This window comes from Phoenix dactylifera, chromosome 2 (assembly GCF_051530095.1).
Source record: "Phoenix dactylifera cultivar Ajwa chromosome 2, Ajwa_hap1_PhDact_Kaust_v1.1, whole genome shotgun sequence".
NCBI classification, from domain to species: Eukaryota; Viridiplantae; Streptophyta; class Magnoliopsida; order Arecales; family Arecaceae; genus Phoenix; species Phoenix dactylifera.
The window spans coordinates 43,427,062-43,452,175 of NC_143191.1; the positions used below are offsets into that span (position 1 = coordinate 43,427,062).

Sequence of the window (25,114 nt, forward strand, 5' to 3'; positions counted from 1 at the left end):
CTAGGAGCTCCTCGCCATCCTCAATCTCTCTGGCTCTAGCAAGACCACCCTCCTCTCCACCCTCACCACTGACCTCCCCTTCTGTCGGCTTTGGCTGCTGCCACTCTGACTCCATCACCTACAGCAGCCACTGAGCTCGACCTTATTCCTTGACGTATTTGTTGGCGCAGCCTCTATTAGGTGGTAGGTGAGCATTGGGGTGGATCTAGCAGTCGGGCCTACTCTACTGCCGCTCAATGATCCCGCATCGGGCCTAAACTCCACATCGATAGCGAGGGTGGCAGAGGCGCTCGAGACTATGGTGCGTGGTGGCGATGGTGAAGAGGAGGGGAGATGAGAGGTTTCTCTCTGATGCCCCATAAATCTCCATGATATTAGTAAAAAATCGAGTCGAATTCTGGTGATCAGATTACGGTCGGGTCAAGTTAGATTACGGGCTAGGTCAGACTCGAGCAATTGACAAGTCTACTTGGCACAACTTAAAGATCCAGACATTTCCATCGTGTCGATACTTTGGCACTTTTCTGTCTAAAATGCTATACAACTTCTAATTATTAAAACACTATACAACTTCTAAAATGGACATGTTAAAACACTATACAACTTCTAATTATTAGTTGGGTCCCTGGTCCAAACCTAACGTGATCTAATGGTGGATTACACTTCTTTGACTTGAAACTATTGGTATTTCAGTTAGACCACTCTAGAGATGTGGCAAGATAGGCAGCTACGGACAATGGCGAGGTAATGAGCCATAGTTGGCATGGTGACATGCATCAAGTAGGGGGGGCACTGTGGGGGCCTTGGGAATCAGGCCAATATATGGAAATTAATCAAAGAGAGTGGAAGGAGAGAAAAAGGAGTTGGAAGGGGAGGGGCGAGGAGGAGAGGAAAGAGGAGGAAGAGAGAGAGGAGAAAATGGGAGCGACATGCAACATAGCTGGCAAATGGTGATGGAGCAAGGATCAATGGATGGGACGGCATCATGGAGGTTAGAGGGTGGGGTTGGTGGGTAGAGATGAGTTGGAGAGGAAGTTGAGGAGAAAAGGGGAAGGAGAGAGGAAGATGGAGGAGAAGGGCTAGTGAAGCATAGAGGGGAAGAGGAGGGAGGAGTGGTGGAGAAAAGGACCAAGGTAGAAGGGGAGATGGGACAACTCTGTCTAGACCTGAGCATTTATCCAGCCAATCCGAGGTCTGGTATTAAGGGAAATAACTCAGGCCCGGCCTGGCTTATTGAGCTGAAAACCTCTGTTTGAGCCTGAGAAAAATCAGCCCAGCCAGGTCAGGCCGAGTTTGCACAGGTCGGTTTCTGTGTGTGCAGCAGGTTCTTCTCTAACCCAAAGTTGCCTTTGCTAGAAAATTGGCACCAGTTTGAGAGTTGATTTTAGGTTGATAACTAACCATAAAACATTCTAGATTTAAATGAATCCCTTATAAGAAAGGTTTGTTAGTTGATATCAGGGTTGAAGTAAACATCAGGTGCCATGTCACATTAATGTTTGTGCAATGTATTATCTACCAAAGTGTGGAAAATGCAGATTATCAATTTTACATCAAATGGAACATGTATGAGAGAGAGAGAGAGAGACAGCACTTCCTAGATCATGTGCATATGCATGCCTTATGCTACCTCTTGTTGATGGTTGTCTTGAGGACAGAGTTGGCTAGAACTGTGCCCATGCATTGTAAATTGTATGAAGAATTGGGGCAAATTGTTAACTCGATCCAATGATGAATTGTATGCAATCAGCGACAATCGTGATTTCCTGTGATCCCGATCTAAATTTAAGATGGATTGCTCGTATTGGGTTGAGTGTGGACTCCTTTTGACTCCTGTTTTGAAGAAAAGATCTACTTTTCGCTTCTGCTTTGAAAGAAAGTCTAGGATGAGTTTGTGACCAGAATTACTGGATTTTCCTCTTAGCTTTGTTGCCTGGGCATTGACAGTTCTATTTACATTGCATCTGGTTCCACAGAGGGTAAAAATCATCACATCATGTCAGTACTGTATCTTTTACCTGCAAAGAAGTGAATGCATAAACTAAACCATGCTGACTTGTCTATAGCGGTTTGGTTTAACTGACTGGAAACTAACTGTTAGCGGACCATTTTTAATAGACAAAAGCTGACTTTATTTTCTGAGTTTTTGTTTTATTGGGTGCTGATCATTCTTCTACTGCTGAATAGGAGTCGCATAAACGTCCTGGGGCACCTAAATTGACTCAGAAGGCTCTCCTTGCTGCGGCTGCCACTGACTCTGCTGGCTGTCACCGTGACTCTGTGCTCTCATTGGCCTCTGTCAAGTTAAACCAAAGGCTGTTGATATCCAGTAGCAGAGATGGTGCTATTAAGGTTTGGAAATAGAGAAAATACCCACGCCTGCAAATTTTCATTTGTACATATGTAGTTGAATCAAATGAAAATATGGAATCTTCCAATGTAAAATTGCATAAGTAATTTATTGTATAGTTTTTCTTTCACAGTTTTTAGTCGTTCTTTATTTTCCTTGATGTACAAGACAAATTATTTTTATCAGCTTAATGTTTGAAATAGATAAAGCGGATGAGAGACTGGATTCGTTTTGTTTCTTCCATGGTCGATCAAAAGACATGCTTAGTCTAACTAGTCATGGACCGCACCGCCCCTCCCCCGCGTTTTTTTTAATTAATGTAATTCTACTTGATGCAATCAATCCTTTGATTCCCAGGGTGGCAAAGACCTTGTTTCGCATGTTTTAGACGGGGCATCTTAATTTGCTTTGTGACAGTCAGTTGAGGAAACAGAAACAAACGGCAGGGGCAACCCCACAGTTTTTTTTTTCTTTTTTTTTTTTTAATAACAAAAGGGAGGGGGTTGTGTCCATCCCGCCATTAGTTGTAGAGAGTGTATGCAAGTCATTTAGTATCACAGTCCCATGATTTTAGATTTTAGTACGTAGATTGATAGCAACCACACAGGTTAGTTTTGGTTATTGAAGCCTCTGCCTGTTGTCAAAATACCAACCAACTCAAGGAATTAATTGGGAGATTTCATTTGACTACTATATTTCAATTGGGGAAGTTCATCTATGAGTATTTGCATTGAGATGGAGGAGTGTTGTTTTTTTCTTTTTCTCTTTATTTTGGTGGAGCGATGTTATATGTCCAATTCGTGTTGCTCTATGCCTATTACCTCCTTTAATGAAAATATATTTTAATTTATAATAAAAATATATTTTTTGAGGTTTATATTTATTATATTTGTATCTAATAGTTTGTAAATCTATACTTATACTCTTTTTAATTATGAAATCATTTACCTCGTGCGAAAAGTCGAAATTAGTCATAGATAGAGAGAATGATATATATATTTTTTATATTTTTAGATAGTTGTTATATTACTTAAGATTATTTTGATTATTTTTAGAAATTCTTTTAATATAATATTTGAGTTCTATTTAAAATTAATGGTTTGACTAATGTACTATTAAATTATAGATTAAAGTATCGAATAAAAATAGACATCAAAGAATAAGTATAGATTTTCCAAATTATTAAACATAATTATAATTTATCTCTAATTTTAATTTTTTTGTAATTTATTTTTTTAATTTATTATTATTGCCCAATTATCGCTTTGCAGAAGGGGATATTTCTGAATAGAAATAAGAAGAGAGAATCATCCTGAGAGATAAATTCCAAACTTGTCTAATTCACGGTTTTTTTCTAAACCACATACTTGCTGTATGCGGAGGAGACTGTTGGATAAATTTAGCAGCGTCCTCCCGTTCACATCTGATGAGTCCTGAATATATTTTAAAAATTATATAAAAAAATGGTTTCTCAACTAATGAACTAGCGTCTCGTTTCCTCCGTTTCTATCGTGACGGAATCTCAAAAACCCCGTTAGTTCTTCCGTAAACATTTAGAACGTGGACGACTTGCCGTCTCTCCGAGCAGAGAGAGTGGGGCAGGAGTACTTCGTTGATGATACGCGCATGGGCGGTCGGGATACACGCTCCCACGCCTTCCCCTCTTCTCTTCCTCGCCTCCTCCTATTCTTCTATCGCTTCCTCGAAGGCCAACCGCTTCGCCATGTCGCGCTCCGTCAGGATCGCAGTCGTCGGAGACGTGGTGAGTTCGGTGTGAATCCCGCATTTTTTCTTTATTACCTCATTCGATTTATTTGGAAATCCTTCCTTGGGGGCGGCGATGCTTGATCTTTGCTTGTGAATCTGTAGTTTTTGAAGTAAGGGGCTTGATTCGTTCTGAGTTTTGACCTCTAATTTGGATCAACGTGTTCGTTTCTATTTCTAGGTGTTTAAAATTTTATTCTTTCATTGATTCTTTATTAGAAAATCTTATTATCTCTGACTTCTATTAGCCCTATGTTTGAGTTGGAGTTACAATATACAGTAGGTTGTTGCATTTTACAAAAAGAAAAGGAGGGGTTGTTTGGTTTATTGGGATAAACGTGCATTCCACTATTACCATGCTTTGTTATTTGAGAGATAAGGCAGATTAGATTAATGAGAGAAACACTTTTTTCCCTGAAGAAAAAACTTTTATTTTCTGTCAAAATTCATTATGAAATTTCTCATATTTGTTTGTTGGAAATTCTGTAATTTTTGTCGTTGCTGTGGATTATTGATGTGACAATACAGCATTCCTAATTCGAGGCATTATCCAAAGGTGATGAAGTTTATATATGTCATGAGAGGAAACCTTGTAATCTGTTTTGTCATCAACTGGTCTGCAAGAGAGAGCCATCAAGAGTGGATCCAATGAGTCAGTGAAAGATACTTTTTAAGATTATATGTTTATTACTTATAAAGTCATATGTTTGTCAAAAGGTTAGTTCAGGTTTAATTCAAGAATCATGAATTTCTTTTGTAGTCTTCAAAGTATACCTGTTGTAACTCATGGCAGAATAGAAGAAAAAAGTCGTGAAGGTGTATTAGACTAAAACCTTTCATATTAAATTAGTTAGTGGTAAGGGAACATGTTATGTAGTCATTGATATTTCAGGAGCTTGCATTGGAAACTTTTATAAATAAAACAACATGAACTCTGGGGTATTCCTCAATTCAAGGCTTATCAGATTGTTTTATGCAAGAGCCCCCTTTATCATGGCATAGTTTCTCTGGACTGATGTACTTAATTCTGATCTCTTTATGATGGTAATTGCTGATGCCATGGGCTGTAAATACACCAGAAAGAAATGACTGGGTTCACCCACTCTTTTCCAATGAAAGAAAAAATGTTTGTTGTTGTGGACAGATGAATGATGTGTGATGCAGACACTAACCTTATGGGCTTTTCTTTTCTTTCCTGCACTTTTTCTTGATTAATGTGGACAGTTATCTTACATATAACAATTTGAACTCTATTGTTACTGCTTAAATCATCAATTCATCGTATCACCATACTGAACTGCATCTAGCATCTAATTCTTATTACCCAAGGATAAACGTGCATGTGCTGAAGCTATGTAACATACACCAATTCTCATCATTATGCTTAGGACCTCTTGCATGTTTACTTGTGGCAAAAATATATGATAAATACAGCTTTTAACTGCCAGTATGATATTGTCTTGTAAGACTATCCAATGGATTATTTCATCTTCATAGGCAAAAATAATGGATGCCCTTGCAACTCACACAATGAATGCCTGCTTTTGAGGCGTGCTATTATGTATAACTCCCATATTCTGTTAGCTACGATATCTGATAGATTATCATACAGTTTCTTTATTTGTTTGTTTACAAAGATGGTTAAATCGATGTATAGGATTACTGTCTATGCTAGAACTTCGGTTCTTTCCGTAATATTTATACTTTTGTATTGAAGCACGATGATTGGGACCTGGAAGAAGATTCTAAAGCCCTTCAGTTGCTGCAGGTACTCTCTAATTTCAAAATTTTCTAGCTTATGGCATTTACAATGATGTGCCATATATGGTTCAAGATGAATAATATGTTTTATATCTTTTGTGTTTAAACAACTTACAGTACTGCTTTTATCATAAGAGCATGCATTGTTGTTATTAGACTCTGTCGTCATGAAATAACTTAGAGGATATACTCATAATCATTATCATATCTCCTTTTTCCAACTATTTGGAGTCAGTCTTATGGATCCTCATTTGCCAAGTATTTCTATCTAGGGTCACCTCTTATGTTATTTTAAGTTTCTCCATATCCTTCTTGACAACCTCCATCCATGTTAATTTAGGTCTTCCTTTTATTTTCTTACAACCTTCAATACAAACTAAAGTACCTATCTTTGAACTTAGAGCATATCAAAAAGAGGAAATTACCAAAAGAGTCTCTCAACTTAAGGCGAGTTTCACTTACCCTCTCTTGTTTAAAAATTTTTATTTAGCTCCCTTAAGTTCATTACATGATGCAATGTGGTCTTGAGCCCTACCTAACACTCAACGCCACTAAAATGCTATCTAAAATGACACAATTACCCTCATCGTTATTAAAAGTTTGCAACCAGTAAGATTTCTAACAAATTTTGACTACTCAAGGTCAACTCCAAGCCTTGGAACACGTCTTAGAGGATTAGGGTTTTTGGAAGAAGCTCAAAAAAATTCTTGTTTTAGGGTCTCAAAAGGAAATGGGGGAGGACAAGAGGTCGGAGTGGATGTCGTGTAACTATTGCAACAAAGCAGCAGCCATAGATGAAGAAGGGAAAAAACAGTTGAAGGCAGATCAATCTCGTTTTCTCATCCTCTATCATCATCATCCCTTTTTCCTTAAAAAAGGAGAATAGAATTCCGAAGAACCAATCTTTCCTCTCTTCTTCTCTTGTGAACCTCTCAGAAGAAAGAAAGAATCTCATTCCTTCCTTCCATCTCAAAGAACTAAAGCAAAGATGTCTTCTCCAAGCAAGTGGCGCGAGATGGACTTGATGAAACTATAAACCTCTGGGACCCCACTAATCCTCCGATGGATGGATTTATCCCCCCCCCCTCTTTTTCTTCTGATTTTTTGGATTTTTTTTTTGATGTAGTATAGGATGATGAGTGATTACAAGGTGGAGATGGTGAATGATGGGATGCAAGAATTTTGTATTAATTTCCATGACCCAAATGATAGTATAGCATTGGTGCCATTTCTCTATTTTTATTTATTACTTTTTTGTAAATTATGTCAAAACTAAGAATTCCACATAATACCAATGAGTCCGAAGGCTTTAAGCAAATGGATTGAAATCTCACTTGCTCTACTATGTTATCGGTGGGACGGGGCATTTTGGCTCTAGGAGAGCTTGGCCAATGTGGCAGTATGAAGAGCACTGATATAAACACAAGAAACTAGAGCATTGCTCTTCTTGCATGCACTAATATAAATAACCGGTGTTCTCAATGCTCTTTCTGATGCGGAACAGATGATTTAGGGTAGAAAATATAAATAGAAAGGAGAGGGGAGGGAAGTTCTGGAGTCCACTAGATGTCAAGACAAAGTTTTCATTCCAAATTACTCTAACCACAACAATAGACATGAGGGTTTCATATATAGCCCCCTATGCAACTACCCATGATTCCCACAAATGATCATGTAACTACCCATGATCCCCACAACATCATGGATCACTATAATAGCTAAATACAGTCATAACAAGTCAACACTAACAAAGACGAAAAATACATAATAAATAAACGAAATACATAAGAAAATAAAACTAGGGCGGCCAAAGTGCTATGCACGCCGGCGACGCCTATACACATGCTGGAAACGGTGGTCTGTGTCCCCACCAACTCCCCTCAGCTGAGAAGAGTTCGCCTCTGGCGAAACGGATGTCTGGTAATGCTCCAACAGGTCTGAAGCAAGTCGCTGAAGCTCATCTCTGCTAATCCAAGTATCATCTGACGGAGGTCGACCATGCCATCTGACCAGATATCGCTGATAACCACCGTTCTGTGTACTGACAATCTGATCGTCCAAAATCTGTTCCACTATGTCTGTGATCTTTTCTGACAGATCTGAGTCAGTGGATGAGTTTAGATGTCAGAGTGTAGGATGCAGAACCGGAGCTCGACGGTTTGTAGAAGATGCTGCTGGAAGACGGTCGACTGTGGGTATCGTTGTGGAAGCCCAACTCACTGCAGGGTCTGGATCCAAGTACAGAGGCCTGAAAGCTGGGCCCGCAAGATAATGGGCCAGAGGATCAACTGGGCTCGCGTGACAACGGGCCAAACACTGGGCCGGCCCGCTCGCCCGAAAGCAGGAAAGTGAGAGGGGACCCGAAGCTTCTAGACTAGCTTCGGATCCCTCTAAGCAATGGGGAAAAGGACTGAGGGAGACATGGGGGGAAAGAAAAGAGGAGCGATGTTAGAGGGTGGCGATCTTCGTTTTGGGGAGCGAAGGAAGCGGCGAGGGCGGACGATGGAGTCGGCAACGGAGGTGGAGGTGGTGGCGCGGGGGAAAGAGAGGCCTCGGTGAGATGGGAGGGAGAAGGGTCTCAGTGAGCTGAGAGGGAGAAGAAAATGGGGTGAACTCAAGGGTTGGTGGAGGGTGGAGGCAACGGAGAAGATGAAGGAGGGGTGGCGGTGTGACCGAAGCAGCGGTGTACGCGGTCGCGGAGGTGAGCGGCGTCGGCGAACGAGAATGGCCTGGCGGCGGAAGGGAGAGGCGGCTCGGCGGCAGCAAAGGGGAACCCAAGATCGACGACAGCGGCGGTGGTAAGAGCGGCGACAGCGGCGGTGGCGTGGCAGCGATGCGTCGACGGCGGCGGTGGTGGCGGAACCCAAGATCTAGGGTTCTTCTCCGTCGGAACGACAGGTACACTCTTTTTTTTTTTTTTTGAACAGCACGTGCAAGTCACGTGCTTTCGCCTGGAGTTGTCGCGTGTGGAAGTCACGTGCGAGACTCACGTGAGGGTCATGTGACCTTTTTTTTTTTTCCCGGAACGGATCCGGGTTACTGACCGAAGGTTAACGGGTTTGGAGCTTACCCGTTTACCAACTTGAAACTCTCCAACAGTTTCAAGTGAGCGTGCTGAGATTTACGCCCACGATTGCTGGCGGTTCCTGGCGGCCGATCGTGCCGAAGTTCACGTTAGCAGTGCGGGTGGATCTCAGTGGTCAGTGATGATGGCCGGCGACCGGTCCCCTGCTCCGGCACTGGGTCTCTTCTCACTAGGAATGTCTTCCCGTCTCTCTTCGTGTGCGCGGTGGCCGGCAGGCGCTTCGGCGGGTCCGAGGGACAGAGCCGAAAGAAGGGCAGCGATGCTCCTCTTCTTTTTGACAACGGGAGTCACTCGTGGTCCGTCAGCACGCTCCGGCGTCCGGGGTCGAGTTACCGCGTAGATTTCGTGTGCCCACCGGAATCCTGGGATCCGGCGGTGCTCCGCCATACACTGGCGTGGTGCTTCTGTGGAAGGAGAACTGGCTGAGAATGGAAGTGGAGGACCAGCCGCAAAGGCTTCTGCTTTGTTTTTTTTTTTGTCTGGTTGAGATCCGAGATAGAGGGAGGAGGCAGCAGAAGGTGTTTATTTTATCTGAAAGAGAAGAGAACAGTAGGAACAGTGGAAGAGACAGAAGAGGGATCGAGGCTTTAGCAACAGTGGCAAGCCTGCCTAAGCTCTGATACCAAACTGATGCGGAACAGATGATTTAGGGTAGAAAATATAAATAGAAAGGAGAGGGGAGGGAAGTTCTGGAGTCCACCAGATGTCAAGACAAAGTTTTCATTCCAAATTACTCTAACCACAACAATAGACATGAGGGTTTCATATATAGCCCCCTATGCAACTACCCATGATTTCCACAAATGATCATGCAACTACCCATGATCCCCACAACATCATGGATCACTATAATAGCTAAATACAGTCATAACAAGTCAACACTAACAAAGACGAAAAATACATAATAAATAAACAAAAATACATAAGAAAATAAAACTAGGGCGGCCAAAGTGCTATGCACGCCGGCGACGCCTATACACATGCTGGAAACGGTGGTCTGTGTCCCCACCACTTTCCCATATATCTAGCCGAGTTGTCTACAAACCATTCAAGGTGGGAATAAGCAGAAGATATGGGGTCAAGAATTGGTAGCCTAGATATTCATCAATATCACATATACTACCTACTAACATAATTAGTCATATTTTACTCAATGCCAGAAGTCCTCTAGGAGGCAAACCTTTCATTCCAATTGTAAATATCATCTTTTGATAAAGGTTCGCCATACTGGTTCGTACAGTACCGTATCGGACGTACGTACTGTATCGGTATCGAACCGGGACATCTCGCCATCTCATACCATACCGTGTATTGGTAATGTACCAGTACGGACTTCGGTACTGAAATGGCAAACTTTGCTTTTGATCCTCCAGAATCTGCAAGATAATCAGCTGGAGTGCTTAGAACATAACTAAAGTCTCACTAGCCATGGTTTTCTATGCAATTAGAAAAATTTGGTTTATGGTGCTAAGTGGTTGACATGATGTCAGTTGATTAGGAGTTGCTAAGAGGCATGTGATTTCTGCTTAATGATCATTGTTCACTCCCTAGTTTAATAGGTTCCCATGACCATGTTTACCTTCTCCAGGTTTTTCTGAGTTGGAACTTCATGGGCAGCAACCCTGGTTTGGCCTATCATTGTGGTGGGGACCAAGTGTCGGTCATGCACTTCCCACACCAAGGAGTTCCCTCTTAGCCTTTGGCGTTGGCCCAAATCAAGGTGTGCCGCCTTGACCGAATGTAGATAGCGCCAAGTAAAAGGGATAATCGGCACTTTTGCTCCTCCAAACTCCAAGTATGCTCGGCTATGGATGGAGTCTTGCACTCCTCTTCGGAATCTAAAGTCTTGCTTGCCAATGAAGACAACTCATTTGAGAATGCAGAGGCATCAAAGGCAACTTTGATTCAATTTGAAAAGGAAATACAATATCTAAGGAGGGATTGATGGTTCCCTTCCTTAGCCAAATCCAAGGGGGGTTGATTTACCCTGCCTTGGCCCAAGTCCCTTAGGACCGAAATTAGGCAATAATGCCTACCCAAGCCTATGGCCGAATGCACTTACAAAGTGGCTAACTATTCAATGGTTCAAAAGTTTTTCCCCCCACTTCATTTGGCTCTATTTGTAGACTCCCTACAATGGCCTACAATGGCTTCCACTCGGCTGGCTGTTTGCATGCTATGGCAACTCCTTGGGAACTTCCTTTGCATGGCTTGCTGTCTTGATTCGGTTGCCATTTGGTTGGCTGCTTGCTTGGCTTGGCGGTGGTTGCTGGCGGTTCCTTGCTGTTGTGGCATTGGCCTGCAGTTTGGATGTTGGCGGTTTCTTGCTGTTGGCCAAGCTTTGGCTACTGCAGAGGTTGAAGTTGGCTGCTGTTGGCACTGGCCTCTGCAGAAGATGGATCCTGCTGTCATGGTCCTGCGCCCTGGCTTTGCCCGTGCCGCGCGCGGTCTGGCGGGCTGCGCGTTGGCATTGGCAAACCAGGCGCTGCCTTGGTTTTCCTGCGCCTGACCCTTTGGTCTGTGATCGGATCCTTTGGCTCTGTCGGTCTGGCCGCTGGGCGCATGGGCGCTGGGCGCATGGGTGCTGGCCGCATGGGCGCTGGGCGTCTGGGCGCTGGGCGTCTGGGCGCTGGGCGCTCGGCTGCTGGCCGGTTGCTGGATGTTGGCTCCCGCGCGCGCATGGACTCGGTCGGTTGGCTATTGGCGCGCTCGGGCGGTTGCTGTCTTCGGCGCATGGTACGCGCGCGCGCTGGCGCTGGCGGCCACGCGCCTGCGCGTGCCAGCGGTTGCCTGCCGTTGCCACTGGCGCGTGCGCGCGCCGGTCTTGGGCGCCAAGGGCCCGCGCGCGCTGGCGGTTGCCGGCCGTTGCTCCAGGCCTGTGCGCGCAGCGGTCTTTGGCGCCAAGGGCCCGTGCGCACGGTGCTCCTTGGGCGCGCCTGGGCGGTTGCCGCCCGTTGGTTCCCTCTAGCCCGCGCGCCTGCTGTGCTTTGGCGCGCGCGGCCCGTTGCTGTCGGTTGGCCCTCTGTGGCTTGCGCGTGCCTTGGCCTGTGCTGGGCTTGCCTTGGCCGCGCCTGTGCCCGTCTGGATATTGTTGGCTCGATGGTGTGCGCGCGCAATGGCTTGGACCCGGGGCGTCCAATCCTTGCGCGGCTGGAATTTTGGCTTGGCCCTCCCGGCCAATGGCTTTGCCTTGTGTTTGGTCCTTGTGGCCTGTCGGTTGTCTCGGTTGCAGTGGCGCCCCAGCCGAAGGTCTGCGGCCTTGGGCGCGCCGCTGCTGTGCCCGGTCGGTGTTGCCAATGGCTCGGCCCTTGCTTGCCAAGGATGGCCGAACCTCGGTTGTGCCCCAAGGAATGAAAGAAGGCCCTTGGGCGGACATGAGCCTTGCTCTTGCTCCGCCTTGGCCTTCAAGATTTGGCTGATTTGGTGAGGTGAATTAGGAGGAACCTCACCATTCCCCCCCTCTTGAAGAACTCCCTTGTCCTCAAGGGGAAATTTTGGATACTTCCTAGCCACTTCATCATATTCTTCCCAAGTGGCTTCCTCAATTGGAATGTCTTTCCATTGCATGAGAACCTGCCAAACCTTTCTCTTGTTCCTCCCTTTTCTTTTAATTCGATATTGGAGGACCTTCATAGGTTGGAGTACTATTCTTCCTTCTTCATCAAATTTTGGTAATTCTACTCCAATAGTAGATGGATCTCCTACTCTCTTTTTCAACCAAGAAATGTGAAATACAGGATGTAATAAGGAATTGTAAGGCAACTCTAATTTGTATGCAACCTTACCAATTCGTTCCAAGATCTTGTAGGGACCATAGTACCTCTTGGCCAACTTATAACTGACCCTCTTCCTCAAGGATTTTTGCTGTGTGGGCTGTAATTTTAGGTACACATAATCTCCCGGTTGTAGTTCACCATCCCTTCTCTTCCGGTCATGGAACTTCTTCATCCTTTCTTGGAATTTCTTCAACTCTTTCTTTACAATCCTCAATACCTCTTCACGGGCCAGCAACTCTTTCTCTACTTCAAAGTTCTTAGTGGTTCCAATCTCATATCGTGTGAGTGTTGGAGGTGTTCGCCCACATACCAACTCAAAGGGACTCTTCTTGGTTGAGCCTTGGTATGAGGTATTGTACCAATATTCTGCCCATGGTAAGTAATTGGCCCATCTGTTTTGCTGTTCATGGCAGTAACATCTCAAATATTGTTCCAATATCCGGTTGGTGACCTCCGTTTGCCCATCTGTTTGTGGGTGATAGGATGAACCGGCCTTCAACATGCTGCCCTGCAATGCAAAGAGTTCCTTCCAAAACAGGCTCATGAAAATCTTATCTCTATCCGATATGATGCTTCTAGGAACTCCATGTAACCTGATTATGTTCTCCACAAATGTTTGGGCTATGGTCTTGGCGGTAAATGGATGTTGGACAGGGATGAAATGTGCATATTTGCTGAGTCTATCAACCACCACTAAGATCACTTCATAGCCCTTGCTACTTGGCAATCCTTCAATGAAATCCATGGAGATATCTTTCCAAATCTGGTTTGGAATAGGCAATGGTTGTAGTAATCCCATTGGTAGCCTAGGATCATACTTCACCTTTTGGCAAATGTCACACTCGGCCACCATGGTTTTGACATCCTTCTTCAATCCTTCCCAATAGAAGAAATGCTTGATTCTAACATATGTTCGAAACCATCCGGAGTGCCCACCTTCCTTGCTATTATGGAAGTGGGAAAGGATATCATGTCTTAGGTTTGGGACATCCGGCACATAGACATTAGACTTGTAGAAGATAAGATCATCCCGGATGCTGAAATTCTTGACTCCACCCGAAATGGCTTCTATTTTCTCCTTGATTTCTTGTGATCTAACATCCAATCTGATTGCTTCTCTAATCCGGTCCCATATCCTCCATTCTATTCTGCTGATGGCTGCACATATAAATTCCCTTTCTTCATGAAGTAACCATGGATCTTCAATAGCTTGCGGTTCTTCTTGTCCTTGAATTGCTGTCCATTGTTCCTTCTTGCCATTCAACTTGAAATCCATTGTCATGGTTTCATAATTTGTGTTCACTTTTCCCACACTTTTCAGCCACACACTACCCAGGATTATGTCAAGATCAACTAGATGAATCACATGTAGATCAGCCATGATTCTTACCCCTTGAATGTTCATCTTCACTTCTTGAATGACTGCCTTGCATGTAAGCTTCTCACCGTTGGCCACCTTCACTTCAAATGGCTGAATATTTGTAGGATGTAGTCCCAACTTTGGCACAATGGCTGCATTGATAAAATTGTGGGATGATTCGCTGTCCACTAACAGTGAGACTTCATTTCTGCCGACCCATGCTAGTAGCCTCATTGTGCTTGGCTTTGGCACCCCTGTCAATGCATTCAAGGATAATTCTGCATCACTTTCCACCGCCTGCACTTGACTTGGCTGATTGTGGGATTGGTCTTCATTCGGATCACTTGCTTGGCTGTTTTCTGCAACTTCAATTTCTGCATCTTGGACTTCAATTAGGAACGCTTGTCCAGATTTGCACTTGTGATCTCGGCCCCATTTCTCCCCACATTTGAAGCACAATCCTTTCTTGATGAAGTCTTGGACTTCCTCCCTTGACAGCCGCTTGACTTGTGGCTGGCTGTTCTTTGGGTTGCTGCCGACTGCATCCTTGGTCTTCCATGGTACTTTGGTTGGCATGGCCTTGGCTTCCCGGTTGATGGTGTCTTTGATCATTCTCCTCTCGGTTTGATAGCCATCATCTAGGATTTCTGCAATGCGCATGGCCTCTTGCATGGAGTTGGGTTGCTTCAACTTGACCTCTTTGGCAAGCCATGGCTTCAAGCCATCAATGAATGTGCCCATCAAGGCTTCCTCCGACCAACCCGTCACCAATGTTTGCAAGTGGCGAAACTCTTCAACATAAGGCCGTACCCTTCCTTCTTGCTTGATCTTTGCTAATTGTCCATGATAATTCACAATAGGGGATGGCCCCCATTGAGTCATGAACTCCTTCACAAATGCAGTCCACCCAAGTCTCCTTCCTTCCTTTTCATAGATGGATCTCAATCATCTCCACCATTTGCTTGCCTTGTCTTCAAGATGAAAACTAGCAAGTGTGACCTTCTCCTTGTGTGGAACTTCATAGACATAGAAGAATTGTTCCACCTTGTCCATCCATTCAAAAGGATCTCCCCCACTGAATTTAGGGAAGTCTATCCTTGGTTTCCTCACTTCTCTTCTAGGCTCTCTCTCATCTTCTTCAACATCTCCATGGTGATGCATTCTCACCCTTTCTTCTCTTCTTTTCCCACTCGGTCTAGTGGCAATCCGGGGCTCTTCATCGGACTCCCTCACACTATATGTTTCTTCATACTCCACTCCTCTTCCAAACCGGTCCACACAAACCCCAAATCCTTCCACTCTACTCCCTCTTCTTACTCTTTCACTCCTTCTCTCCCTCACCCGACAACCACTATGGTTACTTGCTAACTCTTCCTCACTTCCCCTCTCTTGGTCCTGCCCATTGGCATGCGGCCAAGACTCCTTGTTCATAATTTTTTCTCCACTCGAAATCCTCCTTTCCAACCTCTCCAAACTATGATTGGTATCCCTTCTCATTTCAGCCATGGAATGGGAGATTTCTTCCAAGGCTTTGCTGATTCGGTTGGACTGAATTTCAAGGGCTTCAAGCCTTTGGTTACCCTCGGCTTCCATGATAATTTTGTTGTAGATTCAGAACAATCCTTCAAAGGTATTCAAAGGCAATGGCGCTACCTTCAAGATGATCTTCTTGTTGAAGTGATCTCTCAATGAAAGCACCAAATTGGTGGGGACCAAGTGTCGGTCATGCACTTCCCACACCAAGGAGTTCCCTCTTAGCCTTTGGCGTTGGCCCAAATCAAGGTGTGCCGCCTTGACCGAATGTAGATAGCGCCAAGTAAAAGGGATAATCGGCACTTTTGCTCCTCCAAACTCCAAGTATGCTCGGCTATGGATGGAGTCTTGCACTCCTCTTCGGAATCTAAAGTCTTGCTTGCCAATGAAGACAACTCATTTGAGAATGCAGAGGCATCAAAGGCAACTTTGATTCAATTTGAAAAGGAAATACAATATCTAAGGAGGGATTGATGGTTCCCTTCCTTAGCCAAATCCAAGGGGGGTTGATTTACCCTGCCTTGGCCCAAGTCCCTTAGGACCGAAATTAGGCAATAATGCCTATCCAAGCCTATGGCCGAATGCACTTACAAAGTGGCTAACTATTCAATGGTTCAAAAGTTTTTCCCCCCACTTCATTTGGCTCTATTTGTAGACTCCCTACAATGGCCTACAATGGCTTCCACTCGGCTGGCTGTTTGCATGCTATGGCAACTCCTTGGGAACTTCCTTTGCATGGCTTGCTGTCTTGATTCGGTTGCCATTTGGTTGGCTGCTTGCTTGGCTTGGCGGTGGTTGCTGGCGGTTCCTTGCTGTTGTGGCATTGGCCTGCAGTTTGGATGTTGGCGGTTTCTTGCTGTTGGCCAAGCTTTGGCTACTGCAGAGGCTGAAGTTGGCTGCTGTTGGCACTGGCCTCTGCAGAAGATGGATCCTGCTGTCATGGTCCTGCGCCCTGGCTTTGCCCGTGCCGCGCGCGGTCTGGCGGGCTGCGCGTTGGCATTGGCAAACCAGGCGCTGCCTTGGTTTTCCTGCGCCTGACCCTTTGGTCTGTGATCGGATCCTTTGGCTCTGTCGGTCTGGCCGCTGGGCGCATGGGCGCTGGGCGCATGGGTGCTGGCCGCATGGGCGCTCGGCGCATGGGCGCTGGGCGTCTGGGCGCTGGGCGTCTGGGCGCTGGGCGCTCGGCTGCTGGCCGGTTGCTGGATGTTGGCTCCCGCGCGCGCATGGACTCGGTCGGTTGGCTATTGGCGCGCTCGGGCGGTTGCTGTCTTCGGCGCATGGTACGCGCGCGCGCTGGCGCTGGCGGCCACGCGCCTGCGCGTGCCAGCGGTTGCCTGCCGTTGCCACTGGCGCGCGCGCGCGCCGGTCTTGGGCGCCAAGGGCCCGCGCGCGCTGGTGGTTGCCGGCCGTTGCTCCAGGCCTGTGCGCACGGCGGTCTTTGGCGCCAAGGGCCCGTGCGCACGGTGCTCCTTGGGCGCGCCTGGGCGGTTGCCGCCCGTTGGTTCCCTCTAGCCCGCGCGCCTGCTGTGCCTTGGCGCGCGCGGCCCGTTGCTGTCGGTTGGCCCTCTGTGGCTTGCGCGTGCCTTGGCCTGTGCTGGGCTTGCCTTGGCCGCGCCTGTGCCCGTCTGGATATTGTTGGCTCGATGGTGTGCGCGCGCAATGGCTTGGACCCGGGGCGTCCAATCCTTGCGCGCGGCTGGAATTTTGGCTTGGCCCTCCCGGCCAATGGCTTTGCCTTGTGTTTGGTCCTTGTGGCCTGTCGGTTGTCTCGGTTGCAGTGGCGCCCCAGCCGAAGGTCTGCGGCCTTGGGCGCGCCGCTGCTGTGCCCGGTCGGTGTTGCCAATGGCTCGGCCCTTGCTTGCCAAGGATGGCCGAACCTCGGTTGTGCCCCAAGGAATGAAAGAAGGCCCTTGGGCGGACATGAGCCTTGCTCTTGCTCCGCCTTGGCCTTCAAGATTTGGCTGATTTGGTGAGGTGAATTAGGAGGAACCTCACCACATTGTTGATGGTGTTGGTGGCTAAGACAGAGTTACTAAAGATTTATAATCGTGATTGATGGTGATGTGGCATGACCTTCAGATCTTCTAAGAATAGGTTGTTGAAGAAATTTCCTATCTGATGTTTTGCTCAGAGGCTTTTGAGAAGTCTAACCTGGTGGAAGGGATGAGGCAAAAGTCATGTTTATGGCTGTGGATTCCTACAGTGCTCCTGAGTTGAACTTCATTGAGTGCTATGTTACTGCCCTAGGACAGGGCATTTTGTGCTCTACTTCCACATGGACTCTTGCTCCTTTGACTATAGAAGAGCACCACCACAATTCAAAAGAATCAGCTTCAAGGATCAATGTAGTTTCACTTCATAAATTTGATTATGGGCTGATGGCAAAAGCATTTGAAACTGAATATGATTAGTTGTAATTTAGCACTACCTCCATTGCTTAGCTTCACAAGCTAAATCCATTAAGGCAATGCTTGATGAGCTTCTAGTTTTGGAGACAATTCTTGAACTCCTTTGCAACAAGCTTGGCTAGTTCAATCTCATAGTTCTTGCATAGTGGGCAAAGGATTTTCTTTAGAGAAGCATTGGCACTTTCAAGTGGCATCTTAGAGGTATAGCTGTAGTGCCCTTTGCATTAACCATTGTTCAGGTTCATGATTGCAATTTACATCCAGATCTTGACAGCAAACTTTGCCGAGCGGCTTTGATGCCATCAACGCCGGCTGTAGTGGGACCAACTTCTTGTTAGAGAAGAGCTCTTTAGTGGGGAGCATTGCGACGGGATCTAAAAGGAGCTAATTGAGATTAGGTAATTTTAGTCCTAAAGTTATCCAGGGCATTTTAGTTTTAAAATTGTCACATGACCATAACATGATGTGATCTAGTGACAACAGGTAAACAAAGATGGACAACAACATCACATTGCATTACTTAATGAACTTGAGCAAGATCAGCCATGTCATCCCGAACCGCCTGATTTGAGGCGTACTAACTCAAGTCGGTCAATTATCGGGACAAGACAAAGTTTCAGGTCGGTATAGGCCTTGAATCGAACCGAATTGCCTCAATCTCGTCCGATTCCACTCAGTTCGAGGCGATTCAGGCTTCCCTCTCAACCATCCTCTTCTCCTGACCCTCCTTTTCTTTCTCACACTAGGGTTAGAGTTTCATTGTTGTTGCCACCAACGACAATGATGATAATGACCACGGACCACCGGTATGCATCCCTCCCTCCACATCTCTCTCCCTCTCTCTCTCTCTCTTCGTTAGGGAAAACCCTTAGCCATGGAAACCCTTGACCTCCCCGCCATCTCTTCCCTTGAAGCCCCGCCAGTGCGACCCAGGCTTCATCCAAGATCTCCAACACCTCGACTTCTTGCCTCTCACTCTCTCCCTCCCCCTCTCTCCTCTTCTCCCTCTCCATCTCCCTCCCTCCCCCTGGTTCTGGTACACCTCGGGTCTACAGTAAGTATCGATACTATATCAAATTGGTAACTGGCTGGTATGACCCCCAATACAGGTTCGATGAATGTCGAACTTAAATGAGCTAATTGAAAAGATTTAAATAGGTGGGACATAAGTGAAACTCACCTTAAGTTTAGGGAGGTCTTTTGGTATTTTTTTCCTATCAAAAAAAATCTAGAGCATGATATATATATATATAGCACATTTTCAAATAGAGCATTTACTTTCGTTCTTATTTCCTGATCTACCACACTACTCTGTCACTTCAGGATGAGAGAACTTAGCAACAGAAACCCATCTAAGTCTTTTGGTTGGGTAGAGTCTTAGGTGTGCTTCCATGTTCATCTAAACTACAGCAGATTCGGGTGAAAATTTTCCTTTGGTTGATAAGATATCTAATGTGTCTCTACGGTTTGTAGTACTCTATTCTAGATATTCAATTTAGTTGAGGTAAATAAAATATTCTTTGTCAATCTCCTTTCTTCTTGTTTAATCTCTATCCTAGTCTAGTGGGGCCTTGGATGGTTGCTGCATTATGCAATAAGTTGAAAATGTGATACCTTTATATCTGTACTAAAGGGTTCTTGCATGTTACCTAGCCTTCTTGGATTCGTGGCAGACCTTTTTCTTGTCTAGAGTTGCCTTGACTGGAAACTCAGCATTACTTCAGAGCTGTTTGTAAAACACTCTGGAACTTGGATGGGATCATAACTTAACCCCTAAACAAAAAACTACGTACATAGGATGGCTCGTTGTTTATGGCTACGGAAAGGTGAAAGCAGCCTTTTGCTTGTTGATTGTGATACTATATTGAAGAGGTCAGCGTTTTGATTCTAAGTTACCATAATGGGATGAAGAAGAAAATTGTCTTGGGCATCCAACATCTTGTTCCCTTTAGGTATCTAGGATTTGTCATCTTAACGATATTCATCAGTATAGTCAGTATCATATTTTCCCTTAATATTCAGCTAGAAAAAGAACTATTGATGAAATATTTTAATGAACCTTAGATCTGGAAAGCAGCATTTTGATAATGGCTTAACAATGGAGTTTTGCTTCAGATGGCTTCATCTTTACTGTCATTGCTTCCTAAATTCTATCTTTATTTCTGTTATCATCTGAGGGTGTCTATCTTTTGCACAATTTGTGTGTTTGGATGGTGTGACATGCAAATGCAGTTGTTTTCAGCGGGGCCTGTTCAGAGATTGTGTTCTGTTGTACTTACAAATATTGTTTCTTATGGAAATAGGGTTTGTATTTTGATGTTTCTCACATTAGTCCACAGGAAACTGACAATTTTTTAATGTGACATGCAGCCTGATTTGGTACTGTTTACAGGCATGTCCTTTTCTCTTTCCATGGTGTTCCTTCACATGGTGTAACTCTCAGGGCTTTGCTGATTAGTTATGTTAGTTAAGATTTTCAAGCTCTTCAATTAAGTTGAATATTGCAGGTGATTTTGGTAATGAAAATGTTGAACTTGTTAGAAGCATTTCAAATCTTAATTTCGCAAAAGCAGCAATTTTAGGGAACCATGATTGTTGGAATACTCCACAGTTCTCAGAGAAGTAAGCTTTACGGTTGTAATCATGGTTAATCTAGTGTTATTCTAACTGCAAGAGAATTCATAATTCCGAAATCCAAATATTTGATCTAATCGTATCTTAGCATGGTCTTCAGGAAGGCAGATCGTGTCCAGCTTCAGCTGGAATGGTAAGTTATTTAGCCTCTAGCATCTGAATACTTCCAAAAGCATCATTCTCTAGCATTTTTTTTCTCTAGGTTATTCATACCTTCCTATAGTATTCATACTTTTATTTCCCATCTCACTAAACAATGATTTTGATTTTTCTATATGATTCCACTTCTTATTGGCAAAATCATGTCCATTTATTCAGAATTGGGTTATCTTTGTAGTTAGTGCTTCTGAAGATTTGAGATGTAACGGCATGGATAACAATTGTTAACAATGTGTGGTTGCTTTGTGAACACATCTATATCAAATTTTATGAAACAAAAATGTGCTGTTCTTGTGATTTAAAATGTCAATGCATGTGCACATTAACATACAAAACAAATATGGATTTGATTTACTGTTTCAACAATATAACAGTGTTGGTGTATAACCTATTAAACATCAGAAGTTGAAAAAAAAGTTTAACTTTGCTCCAGATCTGTGTAGCTTGTGCTGATCTGTTGTAGAATTTACATGCATCGAGTTTGCTTGTGCTAAAGTTGTCTAGTTCAGGTCATGGGGAATGGAAGAATATGCTCTAACATTCTTTTATTTTTTTTTATATGTTTAATCAATTTTCTCTGTCACTGCCAGTCTTGGGGAACAACATGTTGGCTATCAGCGTTTGGATTTCCCAATGTTAAGACTCTCTATTGTTGGTGGTCGACCCTTTTCTTGTGGGGGTGACAGAATATTTCGGCGAAGGCTTCTTTCTTCCAGGTTGGTCATTATACCACTTAAATATGGGATGCTATCCGAAGTGAAAGTGTCAAACCACTTTCTGTCCACTATCTTTTTTCCACCTGTTGCATTCTATACTTTGGCTGGTCATTCATTTTTGTAATTCTCATATTTCTTAGTTTATTTTGAGGATTCATTATAGAAATAAATGCATTGGAAGCAGCCACAACATATTATATAGCTGGGAGTTTTGTTTTACTTTATAGTTGGTTTTCCTGTAAGGCATGGGAACCAGTTATATATAGAAAATTTAGCATTGACTGTAACTGTATGGATGAGGTATAAGATGAGAAAATAAGAAAGTTTATGTTAGGATTCAGGATACTCGGAGGCTATTTTTGTTATCACTGTTGATTATCTTTGACTATATATTTACTGTCTCGTTAAACCATTTATCATATTTTAGTTTGTATACGTCTTAGTGGCCATGCTTGTTGTAAACTCAGATAACAGAATATTTAATGTTAGTTTATTTGTTTTTCTCAGCAAGCCTTGTGACGAGTTTTGGATTTATTTTATGTCATAATAATAGTGTATTCGTCGTATAAACATACATAATTAATTTATTTGGCATGTTTACAAAAATTGGCAACTTCTGTGGCTCATTACACAATATCTTCTTATTGGATTTGATTGCTAATCTCAAGTTTCCCTTGATGTTATTGATCTCAGTTTATTTGTTCGGGCAGTTGCTTTCATCTGCATCTTCTAGTGATTATGGTTAATTGCCTCTTCTCAGGATGACCAACCTCCTAGAAAATGTGTAGTGGTTTTTAATGATGGTGCTAAACGGGAAAAAACATCCTGCAACCTTTTCATCACATAGCCCAGCATATTGTTATTTGAAAAATTATTTGTGGTAATGGGCCTTGCTTATCCATACTCGTACAACGATAGCGGTAAAAGCACACCTGAAACATTTCATCACATACCCTAGACAAGAAACTAAACTCGGCGTTTCACTAGGCTGGCTAGAGTTATCTCTAAGCTGTTGATTATTGAATCAATATTCTTAATTGCTATTAAGCCTTTCATGATCCATGGCCCTGCATAGAATTCAACCATAGACCTCTCGTTAGCTCGTCTCCATTCTCTGAAACTAATGAATTCCCATCAGCCACCAGTTCTTTCAGAGTATATTGTGCATTTGTCTGCCATATTATTATCTGTTTCATTCTTTTCTAAGCTTTCTGTAGCTAATTTAAGTAATTAGTGTACCAGACTGACTGAAGGTGGTCATGATTGGGAATCCATCTCAGTAGACTTAGTCAATTAGCTAAAGTCATCATCTTGATGAATAAACTTCATATCTGGCCTTCCACTTATTAAATCCTGACAAATGTGATAATGCTGCACGTAGTCTAATAGCAGTCCAGATTTGTTTTAATCAGCTATTTTTTGATTAGGATCGTTTGTCTTCCAGCAATGCTGCATATATTTGATAGGATTATGTAAAGCAGCATAAAATAATAGATGCTTTTTATGTCTTTCTTGATATACTACCCATTTATCTGATGCATTTATTCTCACTTCAGGTATGGAGTCAATGATATGGAAGGAAGTGCAAAGAAAATCCATGGAGCTGCTTTAGGGACACCAGAGGGACATTCTATTATATTTCTTGCACATAATGGCCCTACAGGTTTCTAGATCTGTTAACTTTTTGCATCCTGGTAATTGAATGACTACTCGCAACTGAAATCTTCCCCTCTGTTTTCCTACTTCAACATATGCAGGCTTAGGATCAAAGGTCAGTGACATTTGTGGAAGAGATTGGGTATTCAGAGGTGGTGACCATGGAGATCCAGGTAGATGCTTTTATGCTACAAATTATTTTTTTCTATCATCATGGTTTGACGCCAATCTCTTATGTAAAACAACTCCTACAGATCTTGCTCAAGCCATATCTGATTTGCAAAGGGACACCCAAATTCCCATTTCTATAGTAGTGTTTGGTCATATGCATAAAGAACTAGCATATGGGAATGGCCTTCGAAAGATGATAGTAGTCGGCACTGACAACACCATCTACCTGAATGGAGCTATTGTGCCGAGGGTGAAAATGGTACAAGGAGCAAGCTCTCCAGGCACCGAAGAGGACAAAAATCAACTGCAAGCTTCAGATGCGAAGGATGGTACCTTGCGTGCATTTACATTAGTCGAGATTGCGGAGGGGGGGAGGGTGGAAAAGATCTCGGAGGTCTGGCTTTTGGTAGATGGCAGTAAAACTGAAGTAGAAGAGGAGAATATCCTATTTTGGAACCCATAACCAGGTTTCTTTGTAGTGGGTTTCCATTCTGAGGTTTGATGTGAAGTACAAATTTCGTTGGTAGAGCTTGTTGTATAAGGATAACGAATGTATATATATATATAAAAAAGGGATACTGAATCTATGAACAAATAAAAGCCATATTAAGTTGAAATGTCATGTTCTATTGAGCTAAAAGCTCTTGTTTCAGTGTTCTTTTATCTCTTGTGCACAATGTCTACCTGATTTTACTTGCCTCCTGAATCGGAAAATCTATGACATGTAATGGTAGGAAGACTGAATCCTGCTTGCGGCACAAAAAGAGATCTGGAAAAAGTTATTGTTCTCTCTGGTTATCTCAGACCAGCTAGGGCTACAGAAGGATGTGTCTCATCCTGCTGGCTTAGATACCAACAGAGGGGTGGGACCCACTCAATCATCTCAGGAATTGCGATTTAGAATTGCGACAGCATCACGGTGTCCCCATCTTTTTTTTTCCGGGCACTAACTTCCACAAGCGTAGCAGTCCATGTTGACCCATCTCTTTTGACCAACCGTATGAGGAAGGGCAAAAGCGGTAGTATCGCTGCTTGATAGCATGGGCGTGGTCCCAAGGATTCTAATAGGCAGAAAGGGAGCAAAATGACCCCAGTTTGACCATATCTTATGTCAAAGAGAAAATTAAATCTAGACAGTAGTTTGATGACTACGTAGCACAAAAAGTAAAGTAGCCATCAGGGACCATGAACATCTTTGCTGGACTTCTTCCAACCATTCCTTCCTCCGGATGACACAAATTAAAAGTGCTCGGAGATCCGTGAGTACTTTGAGCTCTGTGCAAGTAGATAGATGACAAAGAATGGAGCGCTTTGAGATTTATGCAGAGAAATAAATGGCAGAGGATGGAGCGCTTTAAGATCTGTGTAGGTAGATGGATGATACGGTATGGAGTGTTTTGAGATCTGTACGGATGGATAGATGATAGAGGATCAAGTGCTTTGATATCTATGTAAGTGGATAATGATAAAGGATTAAATGTTTTGAGATCTATGTAGGTGGATAGATGATGAAGCGCTTTAAGATCTGTGTGGGCAGATGAATGACGAAGAATAAAGTGTTTAAGATCTGTACAAGCAGATACATAATAGAGGATAAAGTGCTTTGAGATCTGTGCAGGTGGATGAATGATAGGGGATGGAGTGCTTTGAGATTTATGTAGGTAGATAGATGATAGAGGATTGTGTGCTCTGAGATCTGTACAGATTGATGGATAATAGTGGATGGAGCGCTTTAAGATCT

At 43.8% G+C, this 25,114-nt stretch overlaps 2 protein-coding genes and 1 long non-coding RNA gene across 7 annotated transcripts in view; 2 read left to right on the plus strand and 1 right to left on the minus strand.

Moving 5' to 3' along the window:
* The window catches only part of VPS15 (protein kinase family protein / WD-40 repeat family protein), a 29,257-nt gene extending 26,699 nt beyond the window's left edge, over positions 1-2,558 (plus strand). For all 4 annotated transcript variants that reach the window (XM_039126129.3, XM_008815452.5, XM_026800427.4 and 1 more), the window contains one exon: positions 2,188-2,558. In XM_039126129.3, the coding sequence (XP_038982057.3) occupies positions 2,188-2,364 (177 nt within the window). In that variant the 3' untranslated portion in view covers positions 2,365-2,558. The remainder of the gene's footprint in view (positions 1-2,187) is intronic.
* Positions 2,559-3,910: 1,352 nt separating this feature from the next.
* Positions 3,911-24,025, plus strand: LOC103724251 (Calcineurin-like metallo-phosphoesterase superfamily protein). 2 transcript variants are annotated; one of them, XM_008815449.5, is made up of 9 exons: positions 3,911-4,112; positions 5,832-5,882; positions 20,408-20,429; positions 20,545-20,659; positions 20,760-20,804; positions 21,421-21,546; positions 23,103-23,209; positions 23,304-23,375; positions 23,457-24,025. In XM_008815449.5, exons 1-9 carry the CDS (start codon positions 3,966-3,968, stop codon positions 23,834-23,836), a joined length of 1,065 nt encoding a protein of 354 aa, XP_008813671.1. In that variant the 5' UTR covers positions 3,911-3,965; the 3' UTR covers positions 23,837-24,025. The 2 variants fall into 2 exon arrangements, with proteins under 2 accessions (XP_008813671.1, XP_008813672.1); XM_008815450.5 differs by having other exon boundaries at positions 20,772-20,804.
* LOC148714841 (uncharacterized) lies at positions 7,290-10,112 on the minus strand. Its single transcript, XR_015975664.1, has 2 exons — positions 9,970-10,112; positions 7,290-7,359 (listed from the first exon to the last, which is right to left on the minus strand). It is a non-coding gene; the product is annotated as an uncharacterized LOC148714841 (long non-coding RNA).
* Positions 24,026-25,114: the final 1,089 nt, after the last annotated feature.